Consider the following 16,060-nt stretch of genomic DNA (forward strand, 5'->3'; position numbering starts at 1 on the left):
TCTGTCTCAAAAAAAAAAAAAAAAAAAAACTGCCAATTTTTGTTAACGACCATACTCGATGCTGTTCCAAAGGCTGCTCCAGGGTCTCCCGAATGGCCCCGGCCCCGTTTCCAGAGGAAGTTTCTCTCTGGCTCTGCTGGTGACACGCTTTCCTCCTGGCGTGTGGCGGCCACTGCTGCGTCCCCTGCGTGTCCCATGAGTACGCGGGATCATTCCTTTGTGGCGTTCCCCGTTCTCCCTCCCCTCCGCTCTCAGCTCTCCGGGGGCTGCCCGTCCAGCCCTGGCCTGGAGTTCAAGGTCACGCGGGACGGCGCACCGCAGCCCCGCAAGCGTGACCCAAGGCAGTGAGCCGTGTGAACACATCCAAGACAGCTCAAGCTGAGAACGCTTCGGTGGGTTTTTGTTTTGTTTTGTTTTTTACAAAAAAGTCCTACACACACCTACAGACAATGACAGCAGGTCTCCTCAACGCAGAAGGCAGTAAGGGCCGGCATCCCGGGCACGAGGAGAGCAAAGACACGGTCCCCACCCTCAGGCGTGTGCCACGTGCCAGGGACGGAGCCCGTGCCCAGCCTCATGGCCCTGGAAGGACACAGACGTGACGCCACCAGGACTAGGCTGCCGCCCTGCAGGCGGACGTGGGTGCGAAAGCAGATATCTAAATTTTTGTGTTATGTGAATTTGTCTACCTGAAGGCAATGGTTCTAGAATATTCTCTCTCTGGGAAAAATGGGCTTTGCAAAACTAAACCTTTAGGAAAGATCCCCTCACGTTTGTTTTTTAAGCATGAAAAATGGCACGATGGCCCACGAGTCGGATGACCTCAGCACTCTCACCGTGGTCTGTCCTCAGATTCACCTGTCAGCTTCGCTGTGTCTCATCCCTCTCCGCGAGGACGGGCAGGACGCTGGCAATTGCCAGGGGTCGCAGGAGGTGCCATGAGACTGTACAGAGCAAAATCTTTAGCTCAGTACCGGCTGCTGCTCTGGGACAGAGAAGCCAAGGATTTCATGGTTTAATTCTGCTTTTTGCACTAAAGTGAACACAATTTCTCACTGAGAACTGAGAATTCGTGACCTCTCAGTATCAACCAAGGCTCTGAAAAGGAGGATTTTTCTAAGGGTCTCATGGGAATGGGGGGATCCCTGGGCCACAAAAAGTCTCTCAGTGAAAACGGTACCTCACTGGAGGATGTGCCAAGGTCATCCTCTCTGGGCTGGGACACGGTGGAGAGAGGAAGCCCTGATCCCTTCCCACAGACACCGACGTCCCGACGCTTCTAACACCAGAAAGACGGGCCGGGGGCTTTGCCACATTAAAGCAAACAGAAAACCAACAGGCTTGCTGGACGCGGACGTGCCTGGGAGCAAGGGCACAAACGAGGCCACACTCACCTGGCCAGGGCGGATGCTTCAGGACGCCGTGGGTAGGATCTGGGGAGGTTTGCGAGCTCCTGGGCCATCACGTACTGGGCATACTCGTCCTGCCACGTGAAACCTGTGGGGGAAAGTTGTGAAAACTGTCATCGAAATCGCATTTCAGCATCAAGCTGCCGACGCCATCAGCAAGCCAAGGCTCCCTCTCACGGGCGTCAATCAGAGCTTCTCCCGACACAAGCCCAGAAGCCTTTGGAAACTCGTGGACCAGGAAGATGACGACGCTCTGCGACATTGTGACACAGGCTTCGCGGCGCTGGCCAGGGCTGCGCAGCCGGGAGCCTCACCCCACACTTCCGCTGGAAGAGATTTCACGCCAGTGGGAAGGGTGGAAACTCCTCCACGTGGACGGGTTTGGCCACAGCAAAGACACTCCTCACCACTGCGCACACATTCACGCGCCACCCTGCCGCCATGGCTCCTGCCGGCCAACGCCTCCCAGTGACGTGCTCTTCCTCACCCGGCCTCACGTAAGAGCAGCGTTCGGAATGGGACGAGGGATATTGTTGCCGTGAAGGCGATTACCAAGGCTTAATGTGCTGTATCCGGAAGCCAATTACATTGTGTTTTTGCTCAAATGTTATGACAAAGAGCTTTATAACAAGGGTGAAGCCGTTATGAAGGCAAAATCCATGTGATTATGCATTAATTACATGCACTGTGGATCACATGATAATTATGCTCAGAATCACCAAATAACACCCAAGAATAATTATTATGCAATTTGTACATTTTAGATCTTATGGTAACACTTTAGCACTTAGAACTACCCTGTGCAATTATCCATAATTATCTAATCACTAAATATCATGTAATTACAGTGATATATTTTTATGCCTTGTACAAAAACACATTACCAAAATCTTCAAATCAGGAGGCTCTGTGCCGTGTGTGTGTGTGTGTGTGTGTGTGTGTGTGTGTGTGTGTGTGGTGTAAGGAAGTCCAGAACTTGCTGAGAACCATGTATTCTGGGTGGAATTAAAAGAGTTCAGTAGGTCTAGGCCACCTTCATGAACACGCTTCGGTATTTTTTTCAAATGCAAATCTAAATTTTTAATTTTACAGATGGCAAGATGCAAACAGTTGGCATATTTCTAAATCTGAAACGGCTTGATGGTGTCACCCATCGTGGAAGTTGCTGGGAAAATTCACCCAACAGGACGATCCCCAACTTGTTCTAAGCAGCTCTGTTTGGACGTGACGTTTAGAGATGGGGCCCCACGGTCACTGCCGCCCTTTCTCAGGTCAAATGTGCGTAACAATGAGCAAGTCCCTTCCGTCTGCCCGGCAGCCTAGACACCCTCTCTGATGCGTGTGCGTGTGGCATCGCTGTCCACGCCCAGGAGGAGGCGCAATCGGCGTTAGCACCGTGCCCAGCAGCACGGATTTAGAAAACAGGCGTATTCTAACCATGCCACGCCAAAAGGGTGGCCTTAAGACTAACATTCATCAGGAAACAGCAAATTGAGCACAAAGGGACACTCTCATGAAAAAAAGTCTATTTTTAAAATGTAAACAACTGAAATTCAGTGATATTTCTTACCTATGGAGCACAAAGGTCTGAGCTACGCCGGTTCCCGGGCCTGTGGGGGGCTCGGCCCCTCCAGAGCAGCAGGCGTCTGATGCACAGGGGCGCCTGGACCGCGCAGCCCCAGGAGGACCCCTGCTCTGCAGCCCACATCTCCACGCTTTCCTGGGAGCGGGAAGGATCTGTGTTTTGGGATATAACAAACAAACCAAGGAACGCGTAGATCTGAGGGTTTAAACATTCCCTGTGAACTTCTCTCCAGGGCACATCCTGGGGGAATAAAACCCTAGGAAGAAAGACTCAGCTTCCAGAAAGACAGAGAAGATGCACTTTTCCATACTCCTCCCACTTGGTGCAGCTAGAAACTCTGGACACACGTGAAATAGGCACGAGACCCGGAAGGGCGGAGAGAGAAGGCCGACCGAAGAATGCCGGCGTGAGCTCCAGATCTTCTCTTCGCCTCATACACCCAGACCTGGGGGCGAAGCAGACTCCCGGAAATACCAGGTCAGACAGAAACACCCACCTGAGGCCATCTCTGCGCAGATGGCAAAGACAGGAGACGCTCAACAAGACAAGATGGATTTCAGACTAAAGAGCTCTACTCCAGCCAAGCACCATGGAAAAAGTACAGCCCCTCCCGACCCTGCTGGCAGAGGCCACGGGGGCCTGGACACCCTCCTCCAGGAAGCCGCAGTGTGGCATTCCCAACCCAGCAGGTGGTGGTTGCTGACCCCCACGGTGTCAGGGGAGACCCCTGGGGAGTTGGCACCAGCATGAGGGGAAGGCCCCGCTCTTAGGTACTGACAGAGCTCAGACTTCTGTCCCCACCTGCCAGTGACAAGGAGGCCCCCCACCTCTCACCCTGGCAAAGCAGCGGCAGTTAAAATGCAAGGTTTCAACAAGATCCAGAGTCTTGTGATATAATATTAAAATGTCCAGGTTCAATAGGAAATCATTGTTCATACCAATAACAAGGACGATCGCAAAAGAACGGAGAAGAGAACCCACAGACACCAACGCCGGATGGTGAGACGTCGTGATTGTCTGGCGAACGCTTCAGTGCGCAATTACGAACACACTGAAACAAGCGAAAACCAGAAAGTCTTGGCAAATAAATAGACACTGTAAACAAAAACCAAATGGAAACTTTGTAACAAAAATGCAATAAGCCAAATAAACGGCTCCGTGAATGCAGGTAACGGAAGGGTGGAGAGACCAGTGAGCTAGAGGCAGAACGACAGGAGCTGACACCCAACCGCAGCAACAGGGAGAAAACAGCCAAAAAAGAATGAGTCTCAGGGACTGTGGGCTGTAGCCAAAGGTCTACCGTTCGCACCAAGAATCTCAAAAGGAGAGGAGAAAGAAGACAGTCTGAAAAGGTACTCAGAAAAATAATGGCCGAACCTTTCTCTATTTTGGCAAGAGACATAGACCCAACAATGTAAGAAGCTGAGCACACCCCAAACAGAATAGACCCAAATCTCCTCCAAGACACCTAATAATTAGGCTTCTGAAAACCTACAAAGAAAAAACCTTGAAAGCAGCCAGAGCAAAGTGACACCTATGAGGGAAACAGGCTCATGTGACAGGATTTCTCATCAGAACCGTGGAGGCCACCGGGAGGCTCAGCTCTCCAAGTGCTGAAGGAGAAGAACTGTCAGCCCAGAATCCTGCAAATCTGGCCACGCAGACACCCAAGGCAAACGTCCTGCAGGAAGGAAAGAAAAATCAGATATTCTCAGAGAAAGGAAGAATGAGAGTCTTTCACCAGAAGACCAACTCTGAAGGAACTGCCAGATGGGCCTCTCTAAATCTAAAGGAAACACAAAAGAAGGAACCTTGGGACGCCGTGAGGGAAGAAAGAGCACAGGGCGGGGACGCGCTCCTCTCTCGGGCTTCACGTCGACGGGGACCAAACACGACACCCCCAGACGTCCCTCTAAATGCAGGTACAGAAAACACTGAAACAGTCACGTTGTAAACGAGGGAGGCCAAGTGCCATAAAGGAGATATAAAGTTCCAAATTTCATCCAAACTGGAAAAACGCTGACGCCAACAAACCGTGACAAGTTACGCAGATGCACACGTGACGTCACGTCTAGAGCAACCACGAAATGAAAGGTGCTCACAAACACTGTAGATAAATTACAATGGATTTCAGAAAGTGTTAAAGTAACTCACAGGAAGGGAGGAAAAAACAAAGAAACAAGAAAATAGAGAACAGGTAGAAAATAGAGAACACGCAGAAAACAAAAAATAAAATGAGAGATGTTAGCCCTAATATACCAATGATGACATTAAACATAAATGGGCTTAATATACCAGCGAAAACACAGACATTGGCCGAGTGGACTTGAAGAAAAAAGACTTAGCTGTGTGCCGTCTAGGTGGAGTTCACGTCAAATACGATGCTACAGTAGGAAGGAAAGTAAAAAAAGGGAAAAACACATCATGCGAGCAGCAATCAAAGGACAGCCGCGATGGCCGTATTCGTACCAGGTAACTTCATATTCAGGGTGAAGGGAATTATCTGCAGGGGGGAGAACTACACGTGACGCAGGGTCACTCAACCAACAGGCCCAGCGATCCTGGACACGCACACGCCGAACAACAGAGCCGAAGGAGGAAGAGACAAACCCACGATTACAAGCAAAGTTTCAACGTCACGTTCTTAGCAACTGAAATAACTAAACAGAAAATCAGGAGTGACAGAGAAGAATTCAGCAACATCCTCAGTGGAACCCTCTTCCCAACAAGGGCAGAGCGAACGTTCTCTCTGACTGCTCCGGAGCACAGGCCAGGACGGACCCCACCCCGGCCGGACGACAAACCTCACAAAGTTGGAATCATCCAGAGTCCTCTACTCGCAGGGAGCTGGGCTAGAAACCAACAACAGGAAGATGATGGGAAAATCCCCAAACGTTTGGAAATTAAATGCATTTCTAAGTAATCACGGGTCAAAGAAAAGCTGTGGAGTACATTAAACTTAAGGAAAACAGAAACACAGCACATCAGAATTTGTGGCACATGATTAAAACATGAAATTCTTAACACTAAATGCTTACGTTAAGAAAAAGTCTCAAATCAATAACCTAAATTCCCACATCAAGAATCTATAAAAAGTAGTGCAAACTAAACCCAAAGCACGTAGAAAGGAAATAATAAATCAATGAAATTTAAGTCAGAAAATAGAAGAAAATCAATGACAATGAGAGCTGACTTCTTGAAAAGATCAGTAAAATTGACAAACCTCCAGCAAGACCAACAAAGAAGACAAAAGAGAAGCCGTGAATTACCGACACAATTAACGAAACAAGGGCTATCACTACAGAGATGTCGAAGGACGATACGGCAATAAACGACTCTATACACATAAATTTTTTTTTTTTTGAGACAGTCTCGCTCTGTCACCTGGGCTGGAGTGCCGTGGCGTCGGCCCAGCTCACAGCAACCTCAGGTCCCCACTAAGCGCCAGTTCTGTACGGGGCAAAGGAGAGCAGGGGTCGAGGTTCACCGCGAGGCACACTGGCTGGGTCGCCGGAAAAAACAGGAGATGTCAAAGGAGGAGGACCAGGAACCCTCAGCTTTCTGGGGGGACTGCGTCTGTTTCTTCCGCAGAGCGTGTCCCTGCAGGACGGAGGCAGGTGAGACACAGGAAGCGGCGAGCGTGGGGGCCGCTGTCCGCGCAGTGAGTCAACAAGCAGGCCGGGGGAACGCGGGGCGGAAACAGTGCGGGCCGAGGAGGAGGGACTAAGACAGGGGCCGTCAGACTTTCCCTGGCAGAATCCAAGGGGAAGACGCACCTCCTAACGCGAGGCCCAGGGGAGACACGCGGAGTCCCCCTGCCACCCCTGCCCCTGTCGCTCGGAGGGCCACGTTCCAGTCTGTCCTGTTTTATTATATTTATCCTCCTATGTTCCACTTTTTAAAATTTCTGGCTGCAACACCCTAAAACTCTTTCGTGATCGTTAAGGGTCATGGCCTGCAGTTCCAAACACGTGGCAGCCAGGTGCCAGGCCCTGGGGAGAGGGGCCGGCTGAGGGGCAGACAGGCGGGGAGCAGATGCCGGGGCTGAGGGTGACCGACCGCCAGGCGAGGCACCTGTCACCAGAGTGGACGCTGGGAGGGAGAATGCGGGACAGGTCACTGGGAGGAGAGAGAGGAGATGGAGAAGGGGGATCTGTCAGAGGGCGGGTGAATCCTCCACCAGCTTTGGGAGAAGAGTAAGAAGGGAGAGGCGCTGAGCAGAGGAGAAAAATCACAAGTCCAGAAAGACGGCCCAAGGTCGTGCGCTGAAGAGCCAGGAAAAGAGAGTTATCTTCAAGGGTGACAGACAGGAGTTGTTTATTTCAAACCTGATGATGTTGGGAGATAAATCAGAGTGACGAGAACCAGAATGAAATCTTCATGCGTTTATTTTACCCAGGGGGCGGCTGCAAATGGAAGGCTGTTTTCGAACTGTGGACAAGGTCAGGGTCGAAATGTGACCGACTGAGGAGGGCCCCGGGGGGGAGGACCCGGGAGCAGGAGGTGTCGGGAGCAGGGGACCTGGGAACAGGGGGTGTCGGGAGCAGGAGGTGCCAGGAGCAGGGGACCCGGGAGCAGGGGGACCTGGGAACAGGGGGTGTCGGGAGCAGGGGGTGCCAGGAGACGCCTCGGTCGGCTTTGCAGGGTCCGGGTCCTATGAAGGGAGTACATGGTTACATTAATAAATGACAACAAAGTGACACTAATGAGCAATGAACTCTCTTCACAGAAGATGAACGTACAACTTGACCCGCCATCACCAAGTAAAGACAGGACACGCTACACACGGTCCCGCACAGAAAGACAACGGCTTTGTACGTGGAGACGTTTCGCTGAAAGACGACGTGGAACAGATCACGGCCAGTGGGCTGTCCTTGCGATCAGAGGAGACGGCCACAGTTTCGCCCCAGGGCGGACCGAGTGGGGACCAGCACAGAGGCCCCAGACGGTATCAGCTCACGTTCTCAGAGCCCGCGGAGACATTCAGAGCAGCGCTGTACAGCAGTTAAGGCGTTATCTGTACGTCACACTGGAACTGCGCATCCGAGACTTCCGAAAGCTGGACACGCGTTCAGAGTGGTACCGTGTTCAGGATATTTTTATGCCTCTTTAGAAAATGTTTGTGAAGATAGTTTAAAAACTAGATAAGAGATCAGTCTTGTTTTTATACATTCAAACTGCATTTTCACATTGAAGACAGTGTGATAACTTGTTTACTGACTGGGACATAAATAACTTGTTCACCAAACAGCTTTGGTACCTGGTACCAAATACCATGGCACATTCCTCACGTCGACTTTCAAAGAGATTTCGAAATGTTCACCATTCCTGGGACTGTCCAGAGGTCGCCCTGTGCCAGGTTGTGGAAGGAAGATCCCAAAAAAGAATGTCAAAATTATCTGAGCAATAGCAGACATCTTTCCAAGCTGAAATCTTTAAAAAGAGACTATTTTACACTGATGCGTCTCGTATTCCAGTATACTTGTTTTTAAAAGTCTAGTGCGGGCCGGGCGCGGTGGCTCACGCCTGTAATCCTAGCTCTCTGGGAGGCCGAGGCGGGCGGATGGTTTGAGCTCAGGAGTTCGAGACCAGCCTGAGCAAGAGCGAGACCCTGTCTCTACTAAAAATAGAAAGAAATTAATCGGACAACTAAAAATATATAGAAAAAAATTAGCCGGGCATGGTGGCGAGTGCCTGTAGTCCCAGCTACTCGGGAGGCTGAGGCAGTAGGATTGCTTGAGCCCAGGAGTTGGAGGTTGCTGTGAGCTAGGATGATGCCACGGCACTCTAGCCCAGGCAACACAGTGAGACTCTGTCTCAAAAAAAAAAAAAAAGTCTAGTGCGGAGACGTCCAGCCCCAAAGCGTTGATGTGGGCACGCTGGCTGTGCTCCCACGCAGAACACGGAGGTACATGCAGAGCTGGGATGGTCACCAGCAACATCTGAGAACTCAGACAGGACGAGACGGGTCCTGGGGCCACAGGGAAGTGAAAAAACTCCAGGCAGACGGTGAGAGAATCCGACTCCACATCCATGACGCTCCTCCCACCTGCCTGGCACCACAGATGTAGAAAATGCCCCGACTCACGGTTTCTACACTGGGAAAGTGAGGTCACCATGGACACCCAGCTTCCCGCCATCCTGGGATCCCCGGCAGAGACCTGTCCCCGCCTCCACCCACAGGCGGCACCGGGAGTGCCTGTGGCAAGGACAGCCAGGGACAAGGCGCAGGGGGGACGCCATCCCTTCCCAGCCCTGGAAACTGCTCTGCAGCTCAGCCACGGGGGACACAAATCACAGTGGACGTCCAGCAGCCCCAGGCTGCAGGAGGTTTGCTCCCAGGTCCCTGGGCACGAGCCCCAGCCGCCCTCCCCCACTGCCCAGGTGGCCGTCTGGGACGTCCCCACCCCACGAGCAGACCTGGGACGGGTTCCAGAGCGGAGGCAACCTGGGCTGCAGGCGCCATCTCGTGCTGGAAAGGCGGCGGTGGGCTGGAGGGGAAAGGAATTAAGCAGGTGAATTACAAAGAGTGTCTAAGACAGCACACCATTAAAACCCCGAACAGACCAGGCAGACAAGACTGGAAAACCAACTAACGCTCAAATGGGAAGACGGAGGTGCACATCCGTGAGCAGCACAGCACACGGGAGCCAGGACCCCCCGAACGGACCAAGGAGGGAACTGGTGACGAACCCCAAGGAGACCTGACATGTCGGCTCTCTGACCAAGGACACAGAACAGCGGCTTTAAGGAAGCTCAGTGATCTCATAGACAATACGGAAAAGCAATTCAGAAATTTATCAGATAATTTAATAAGGAGATTGAAATAATAAAGAAAAATCAAACAGGGATCTTAGAACTGAGAAATACATTTGCTGAACTGAAAGATTCTCAGCAGAAGAATGCACCAAGCAGAGGAAGGAACCCGTGAGCGTGAAGACAAGCTGCTCGAAAATACACGGAGGAGAAAAAAGAATGAAAAAGAACAAAGATCACCTACGAGAAACAGAAGATCACCCCAAAGACCAAATCTAAGAATTACGCATGTTTAGGAGGAAGTTAGTAAAAGCACTGAGCAGAAAGCTTGTTCAGAGGAATAACAACAGAAAACGTCCCCAAATACGCGAAAGGTGCAAACACCCAGGTCCAGGAAGGTCAGGGAACACCGAATGGATCCAGCCCACTCACACCGCCCCGAGGCCCGTGGTGATCGAACCCCCAAAGTCAAGCGCAATGGTGGACCTCGAAGTAACAGGAGAGTAGGGGCAGGTGCCACGCGAAGGAGCCGCAGCCGACGTGGCAACAGCCCTCGTCCTGGAACCCCAGGCAGGAGGGGCCAACGACATCTTCAAAGTACTGAAAGAAAAAACTTCCATCCCAAAGTGTCATATCCAGCAAAGCTCTCCTTCAGAGGTGGAAGAGGAAGTCGCCCCCAGAGTAACAAAAGCTGAGTGTACCGCTCGGCCCATCTTATAAGAAAGGCTACGGGGTGTTCTCCAGTCTGAAAAAAAAAGACACACAAGGGCACACAGAACACACTTGAAGGTGTAAAATCCACTGATCAAAGTCAGTCCACAGGCAGGCCCAGCATGCGTGAGTGCTGTCATGCCATGTGCAGTCCACACGCAACTGTCACGTGGCATCTAAAAGACAACGCTATCCAAACCATAATAGTGACAGAAACCTATCAAGAGATAGCTGGTAACTCTGGGAGGCCAAGGCAGGAGGATCGCTTAAGGCCAGGGGTTCAAAACCAGCCTGAGCAAGAGCGAGACCCCACGTCTACAAAAGTTACAAAAATCAGCTGGGTGTGGTGGCTCGTGCCTGCAGTCCCAGCTACTCGGGAGGCTGAGGCAGGAGGATCGCTTGAGCCCAGGAGTTCGAGGCTGCAGTGAGCTGCGATGAGGCCGCTGCTCTCCAGCCACCTCACACACGCACTCGCCGACCCCAGGCCTGTCCACAAGCTGCTCCTAGGCAGGTGCCCAGGGACGCGGGTGGCACCACTGGCCCTCAAGCCCTCGGGCGGAGGCAAAGCTGCCTGGGGGTGCAGGAAACGCACACTTGGTGGGATCTGCCCTCAAGTCTGGGGACTTCCTTAAATGCCCCCCACGCGTGTGCCCTGGTGCATGCTGAGCCCGACAGAGAACCACAGAAGGCCTCAGCGGCCCGCAGCTGCCATTGCGGCACAGGCGCAAGCGCGTGTCTGTTTCCGAGGCTGCGCCTGCACCAGCTTCTCCTGACACACCCCGGGCGCCAGTCATCCCTGGCAGGGCTGGGGCACACACCGCGACCCACCAGCCCCGGCCCCAATCTCCTGCCGGCCACGTCTGGCTCTGACTGGAGGAGACGACTCGCGGTGTCGGTCCTTAGGAGAAAAGGTCGCGGGATCTAGAGAGCTCAGCGCCGGGGCCTCTGTCCCTGTGGCTGGGCCTGGAGCGGCCGCCACCACCTGCTGGTTTCACGGACCAGGGGAGCCCCTCCGGCCCCTCCTCCTGGCTGAGCAGATCCGTCAGCTTGAATAAAGGGGGGACTCTGGCACCAAGAGCGCAACGTGGCGGGACGTGGGCACAGCGAGAAAGTCACAGTGACAAGCTCTGCTCTGCCCTGCACACCCCGTACACGTCTTCCGCACCCAGTCACGGCCCCTCCTCGTCCAGCCGCACTCTCGGTCCCCGCACCACCCAAGAGATCCTCTTCGTTAGAATTCATTTTATTTTAGATGTCGGGTCTTCTCAACTGTTTCTTCCTCTTGTTCTCGAATTGGGAACCCCATTACTTTGTTGCTGACTAGCAGGTGACCGGGCAGTGCGGCACGGCCTGCAGCTCCGCACTGACGCCCCGCGGCAGCCAGCGGGTCCCAGGGACGGACCGAACCAGCACCAAGGGTGCCCCCAGGTCTGGAGCAGCAAGTCCCGTGGAGAGGAGGCAAGACCAGAGACCCTGTGCCATGGCAGCCGCGAGGACAGAAGCCGAGCGGAGGTGCGGAGACCTGAGCAGCCCTGGGGAAGGGCTGGCCCTCGTCTCCCGACTACAGGAGAGGTGCGGGCGCAGGTGGCTTCAGGAACCCCCGGGGCCGTGGAGGGGAGCGGGTGGCCAGGCAGGCAGCCGACGCCCAGCCCAGGTCTGCCTGGCCTCACCCCAGTGGAGGCCCCACAGCCTCATTCTACCCGGCTCAGCGCCACCGTGATGTCTAAGGACCCCAGGCCTCCCGAGGCTGCTCAGGCAGCAGCCGTTCCTGCGTGACGTCCCAACAGCCGGGTGGGACAGAAACCTCTCGAGGGCAAAACACGCCGGCTGCCCCCAGCTGTGCCAAGGAGAGGAAGCAACTTGGCTTGGTTCTGACCGAGACCCTGAGGCCGGCGTCCTGGCTCCACACGCTCTGGAGGGATCACGTCAGCTTCCTTCCTGCATGTGACGCTCTGCGGCAGCCCACGGCCGGCTCCTCGCGGAGTGGCCCGGCCCGCACGCCGCGTGCCGCAGATGGCTCACGCCCCACCGTCGGGAGGGTGGAAAATGTGCGGCCTCCTTCTCCCCCCTCCCACGGCAGCGGGATGACACGCGGCGTGACTCTGGGCCGTGCCCCGCGGCCCTGCCCACCGCAGACCTCCATTCTCAGAGCTCAGGGACGGTCAGGTGGGGCCGCGTCCCTGCGTGCGCTTCGACCGCCGCTCTAGTGCCCAGGCGGTTGTCAAACCATGACCGCGTCCCACCTCCAGACGCAGCCCGAGATGGGACGTCTGCCCTCTCCCGGTGAAGTGACAGTGGCACATCCGGGGGTGGTGGAGGCGGTGGGCAGACGGGAGAGCGTGGACGGGCGGCCCCCACTCCCAGCCTCCAGGGAAGGAGGCGCGGCGGTCCCAGGACCGCCCCTACCGGCTCAGAAAGAGGAGAAAGTGCCGCCCGACGGCTCACGGAGTCAGACGGGCTCACGCACAGCATCTCGCGGAGCAAACTGTCTCCGTTTCCCGGTTTGCGCTCTTGTCTCTGACGACCGCGGGGAGTGGTTCAGTAACATCTTCTCTCTCCTGTTGACAGGTCGCAGCAAGACAGTGGGGAACACGTGGAAAACAGGAAACAGATCCCGAGAACATAAAACCAGCAAATGAGTCTCTCAGATAAACGTGAGGAGGAAGGTGGAGAGGAGGGAGAAGAATGAGGTGCATTGTTGTCAAATAAAGACCCAAACACGACCAGGACAGCGTGCGACATCAGCAAGACCTGGCGATATTCACGGCAAAAGCCGCATCCCGGCAAACCCCGCGCATGCTGGGTCTTAAGTTCTGTTGGACACGACACGCCGGGGAGGCAGGTTTTGCTGGCAGCAAGGAAGGAAAATACATCAAATAACTGAGATAAACCCTCATTCTAAGGCCGTCGGAGGACCGCGGGCAGGGACGGGAAGCACAGGCGGGCTGGGGCTGCTGCAGCCTCTGCGTGGCGCCTGGGAACTGCATCAGGACCCTCGTCCCGACCGGGCAATGCCGCCCAGAGCAGGTGCCCTCGGGCCCGGGTCCCGGGGAGGGTGGCCGTGGTCCTGAGCTCCAGCTTCACAAGGGAAACGTGAACGTTTTCTCAATTATAACGTTTCAGAAATTCTTCCACCGACCAGGTTGTGCTCCCTTCTCTGAGGCCCAGCAAATATTCTCCTCCAGAACACGTTTGCCGACGGACCTTACCTTCGATTGACGTCTTTCCTATCCCCAGATACAGACTGTGAAGCACGAATCACCCCAAACTCAGCCGCGACGACCGCGTTTCCTACAGGTTTTACCGTCTCTGTGCTCAGTGCACCAGAACGGGGGAAACGTTCCGCCGTTTTCTCGTCTCCTCCCTGAGTCTGGAGATCGGTTTTGAGACCCACCCTCTCGCCGTTCCCGACATGAGATGTCGCAGCTTCAAAGTCCTGCCCATGAGATGACGGAGTATGAAGATATTCTGGAACATCTGTGTAAAGTCGCGGCTTCGTGTTCCCAGAACATGCACCAGGCCAGGAGAAGGGACCACACGGTTCCACCGACGCTGGAGTCTGAAATCTCCCGCCCTGCGTGGTTACGCGGTATGTGGTCGCGCAGGGGGGTCCTCGTGTGCACGCGGCCAGCTCTGCTTGCGGCGGCCTGTTTCCCGCTCGTGCTTCGTGTCTCCACATCACAGTGGAGTCTGACTGGGCCTGAGGGGCAGCTTCGCCCCAGGCAGAGCCGCCAGGGTGGCCCCGGGGGAGGCAGGAGACGCAAAGGTCCGCGCTGCCCCCGCCGCCCCCTCCCGGCCTTGCTCTCGGCTCCGCTGTCCCCATTCGCAGGCTCGTCTGCCCAGACACAGACGTCTGCGACCTCTTGGTTCCTCCTTTCCAGCCAGAGAGAACCGGAAGTCGGGACGCGGGCAGAACGGCGACATTCACCAGAGGAGAGTCCCCTCCCCTAAAGGTTCCAATCGGCGACCCGGAGTGGGGAGGAAACACACCGTCCAACTACTTTCAGAAAACTCTGGGCTCACCAGGCACCGGGCCGCAGCCTCCCTCTCAGGTGCCCGGTCTGGCTGCGGGGCCGGGGCAGGGCTGGCCTCGCGAAACCAGCGCGGAGGTGCCCCCCTCTGCAGGGAGGCGTGTGATTGGAGGGGCGTCGGCTCTTCCGCGCCGCCCGGCCGGACCCCGCAGTGACGCCCGCGGGTCAGGCTGCTCTTTGATGGAAGGTTCTGATTCTGATTCGGTCTCCTGCTCGTTGTGGGCCTGTTCAGATTTTCTGATTCTTCGTGATTCAGTCCCGGTGGGTTGTGAGTGTCCGGGAACTCGTCCCCCTTCTGAGTCACCCAACTGCAGGTAGATGACTGTCCCCAGTCCCCGCTCACGGTCCCGCCATCTCCATGCTGCCGCGGTGGCCTCTCCTCGTTCACTTGGATGTTATTTCTCTGGGTCTTCTCCCCTCTTTTCTTAGTCCAGCTAAAGGTTTGTCAACCGTGCTTATCCCTTCAAAAAAACCCCACTCTTCGTTTTGACCATCATTTCTATTGTTTTTCTAGTCTGTTCCATTTTATTCTGCTCTAGTCCTTATTATTTCTTTCCTTCTACTGACTCTGGGCTTTGCTGGTTCTTTTTCTAGTTCTTGGGGTGTAACGTTAGGTCAATTAGGAAACAAAACATGCCACCCCGGAAGCTGAGGCTAGAAGGTTCCAGCTGTGCAGCTCAGACATCTTCGCCCTCCACTCTGGTCGGAGCAGAAAACAGCAGCTAAGCTTTCGTTCCTGCGAGTCAGGCTCAGGGCCGAGAAAGGAGCAAAGACAGTCTTCCCACCCAGATTACCCAAATCAGGAGGAACGGATCACTTCGCTGCTCAGCAGTGGCGCTTCTCACCTATGTATTTCTCCTTCAATCCCAGGAATGACGATTCCCGTGTGAGCACGACGTCCTGGAGAATTGGTCTAAAAGTCCCAGCGCTGCAGTGAGAGCCTGTCCGGCACCATAAAAGAAAACACTCGGGAGAGCTGGCACCACGGTCCTCAGCCCGTCCCGTGGAGCCAGGACGCGGTCCCAGCCTCGCCCTATCTCAGGGCCACCCAAGGAGTCGGCGGGGACTCTGGGAGCTGCAGGAGGCTGATCTGGAGGAAGCAGCTTCTTGCAGGCGGGGCCCCTCCACACAGAGGGCGGGACCTGCCCCTCAGTAGCACTATTCAGTGTGAAGTACTGAGTACTGCTCAGTACTAAGTGCAGAATACCTCCCAAGTTGTGGACTCTGTTTAGGACTCAGTACTAACTACCACTGAGTACTAAGTTATTCCTAAGTCACAGTGTCTCCTTAGTACCAAGCACCACTGAGTACTTAGTACCTCCTAGGCAGCCGTCGGTGCTTAGTGCTAAGCACTGAATATGCTAGGTACTAAGTACCGCCTAGGCAGCCGTCGGTACTTAGGGCTAAGTACTGAACATGCTAGGCACTAAGTACCTCCTAGGCAGTCGGTACTTAGGGCTAAGTACTGAATACGCTAGGTACTAAGTACCTCCTAGGCAGCAGTCTCCACTAAGTTCCCACCCTTCTCTCCTTCCTTCCTCACAGTGCAGTCCACGTTCCCGCCAACT

General features: G+C 54.6%; 1 protein-coding gene across 1 annotated transcript in view; it reads right to left on the reverse strand.

The window, feature by feature from the left end:
• Positions 1-16,060, reverse strand: part of PTPRN2 (protein tyrosine phosphatase, receptor type, N polypeptide 2) — a 500,467-nt gene that overhangs the window by 442,943 nt on the left and 41,464 nt on the right. Inside the window, exon 2 of the mRNA XM_012658102.1 lies at positions 1,395-1,497. Coding sequence (XP_012513556.1) covers positions 1,395-1,497 — 103 coding nt within the window. The remainder of the gene's footprint in view (positions 1-1,394; positions 1,498-16,060) is intronic.

The sequence above is a fragment of the Propithecus coquereli genome, unplaced genomic scaffold (assembly GCF_000956105.1).
Source record: "Propithecus coquereli isolate 6110/MARCELLA unplaced genomic scaffold, Pcoq_1.0 Scaffold571, whole genome shotgun sequence".
NCBI classification, from domain to species: domain Eukaryota; kingdom Metazoa; phylum Chordata; class Mammalia; order Primates; family Indriidae; genus Propithecus; species Propithecus coquereli.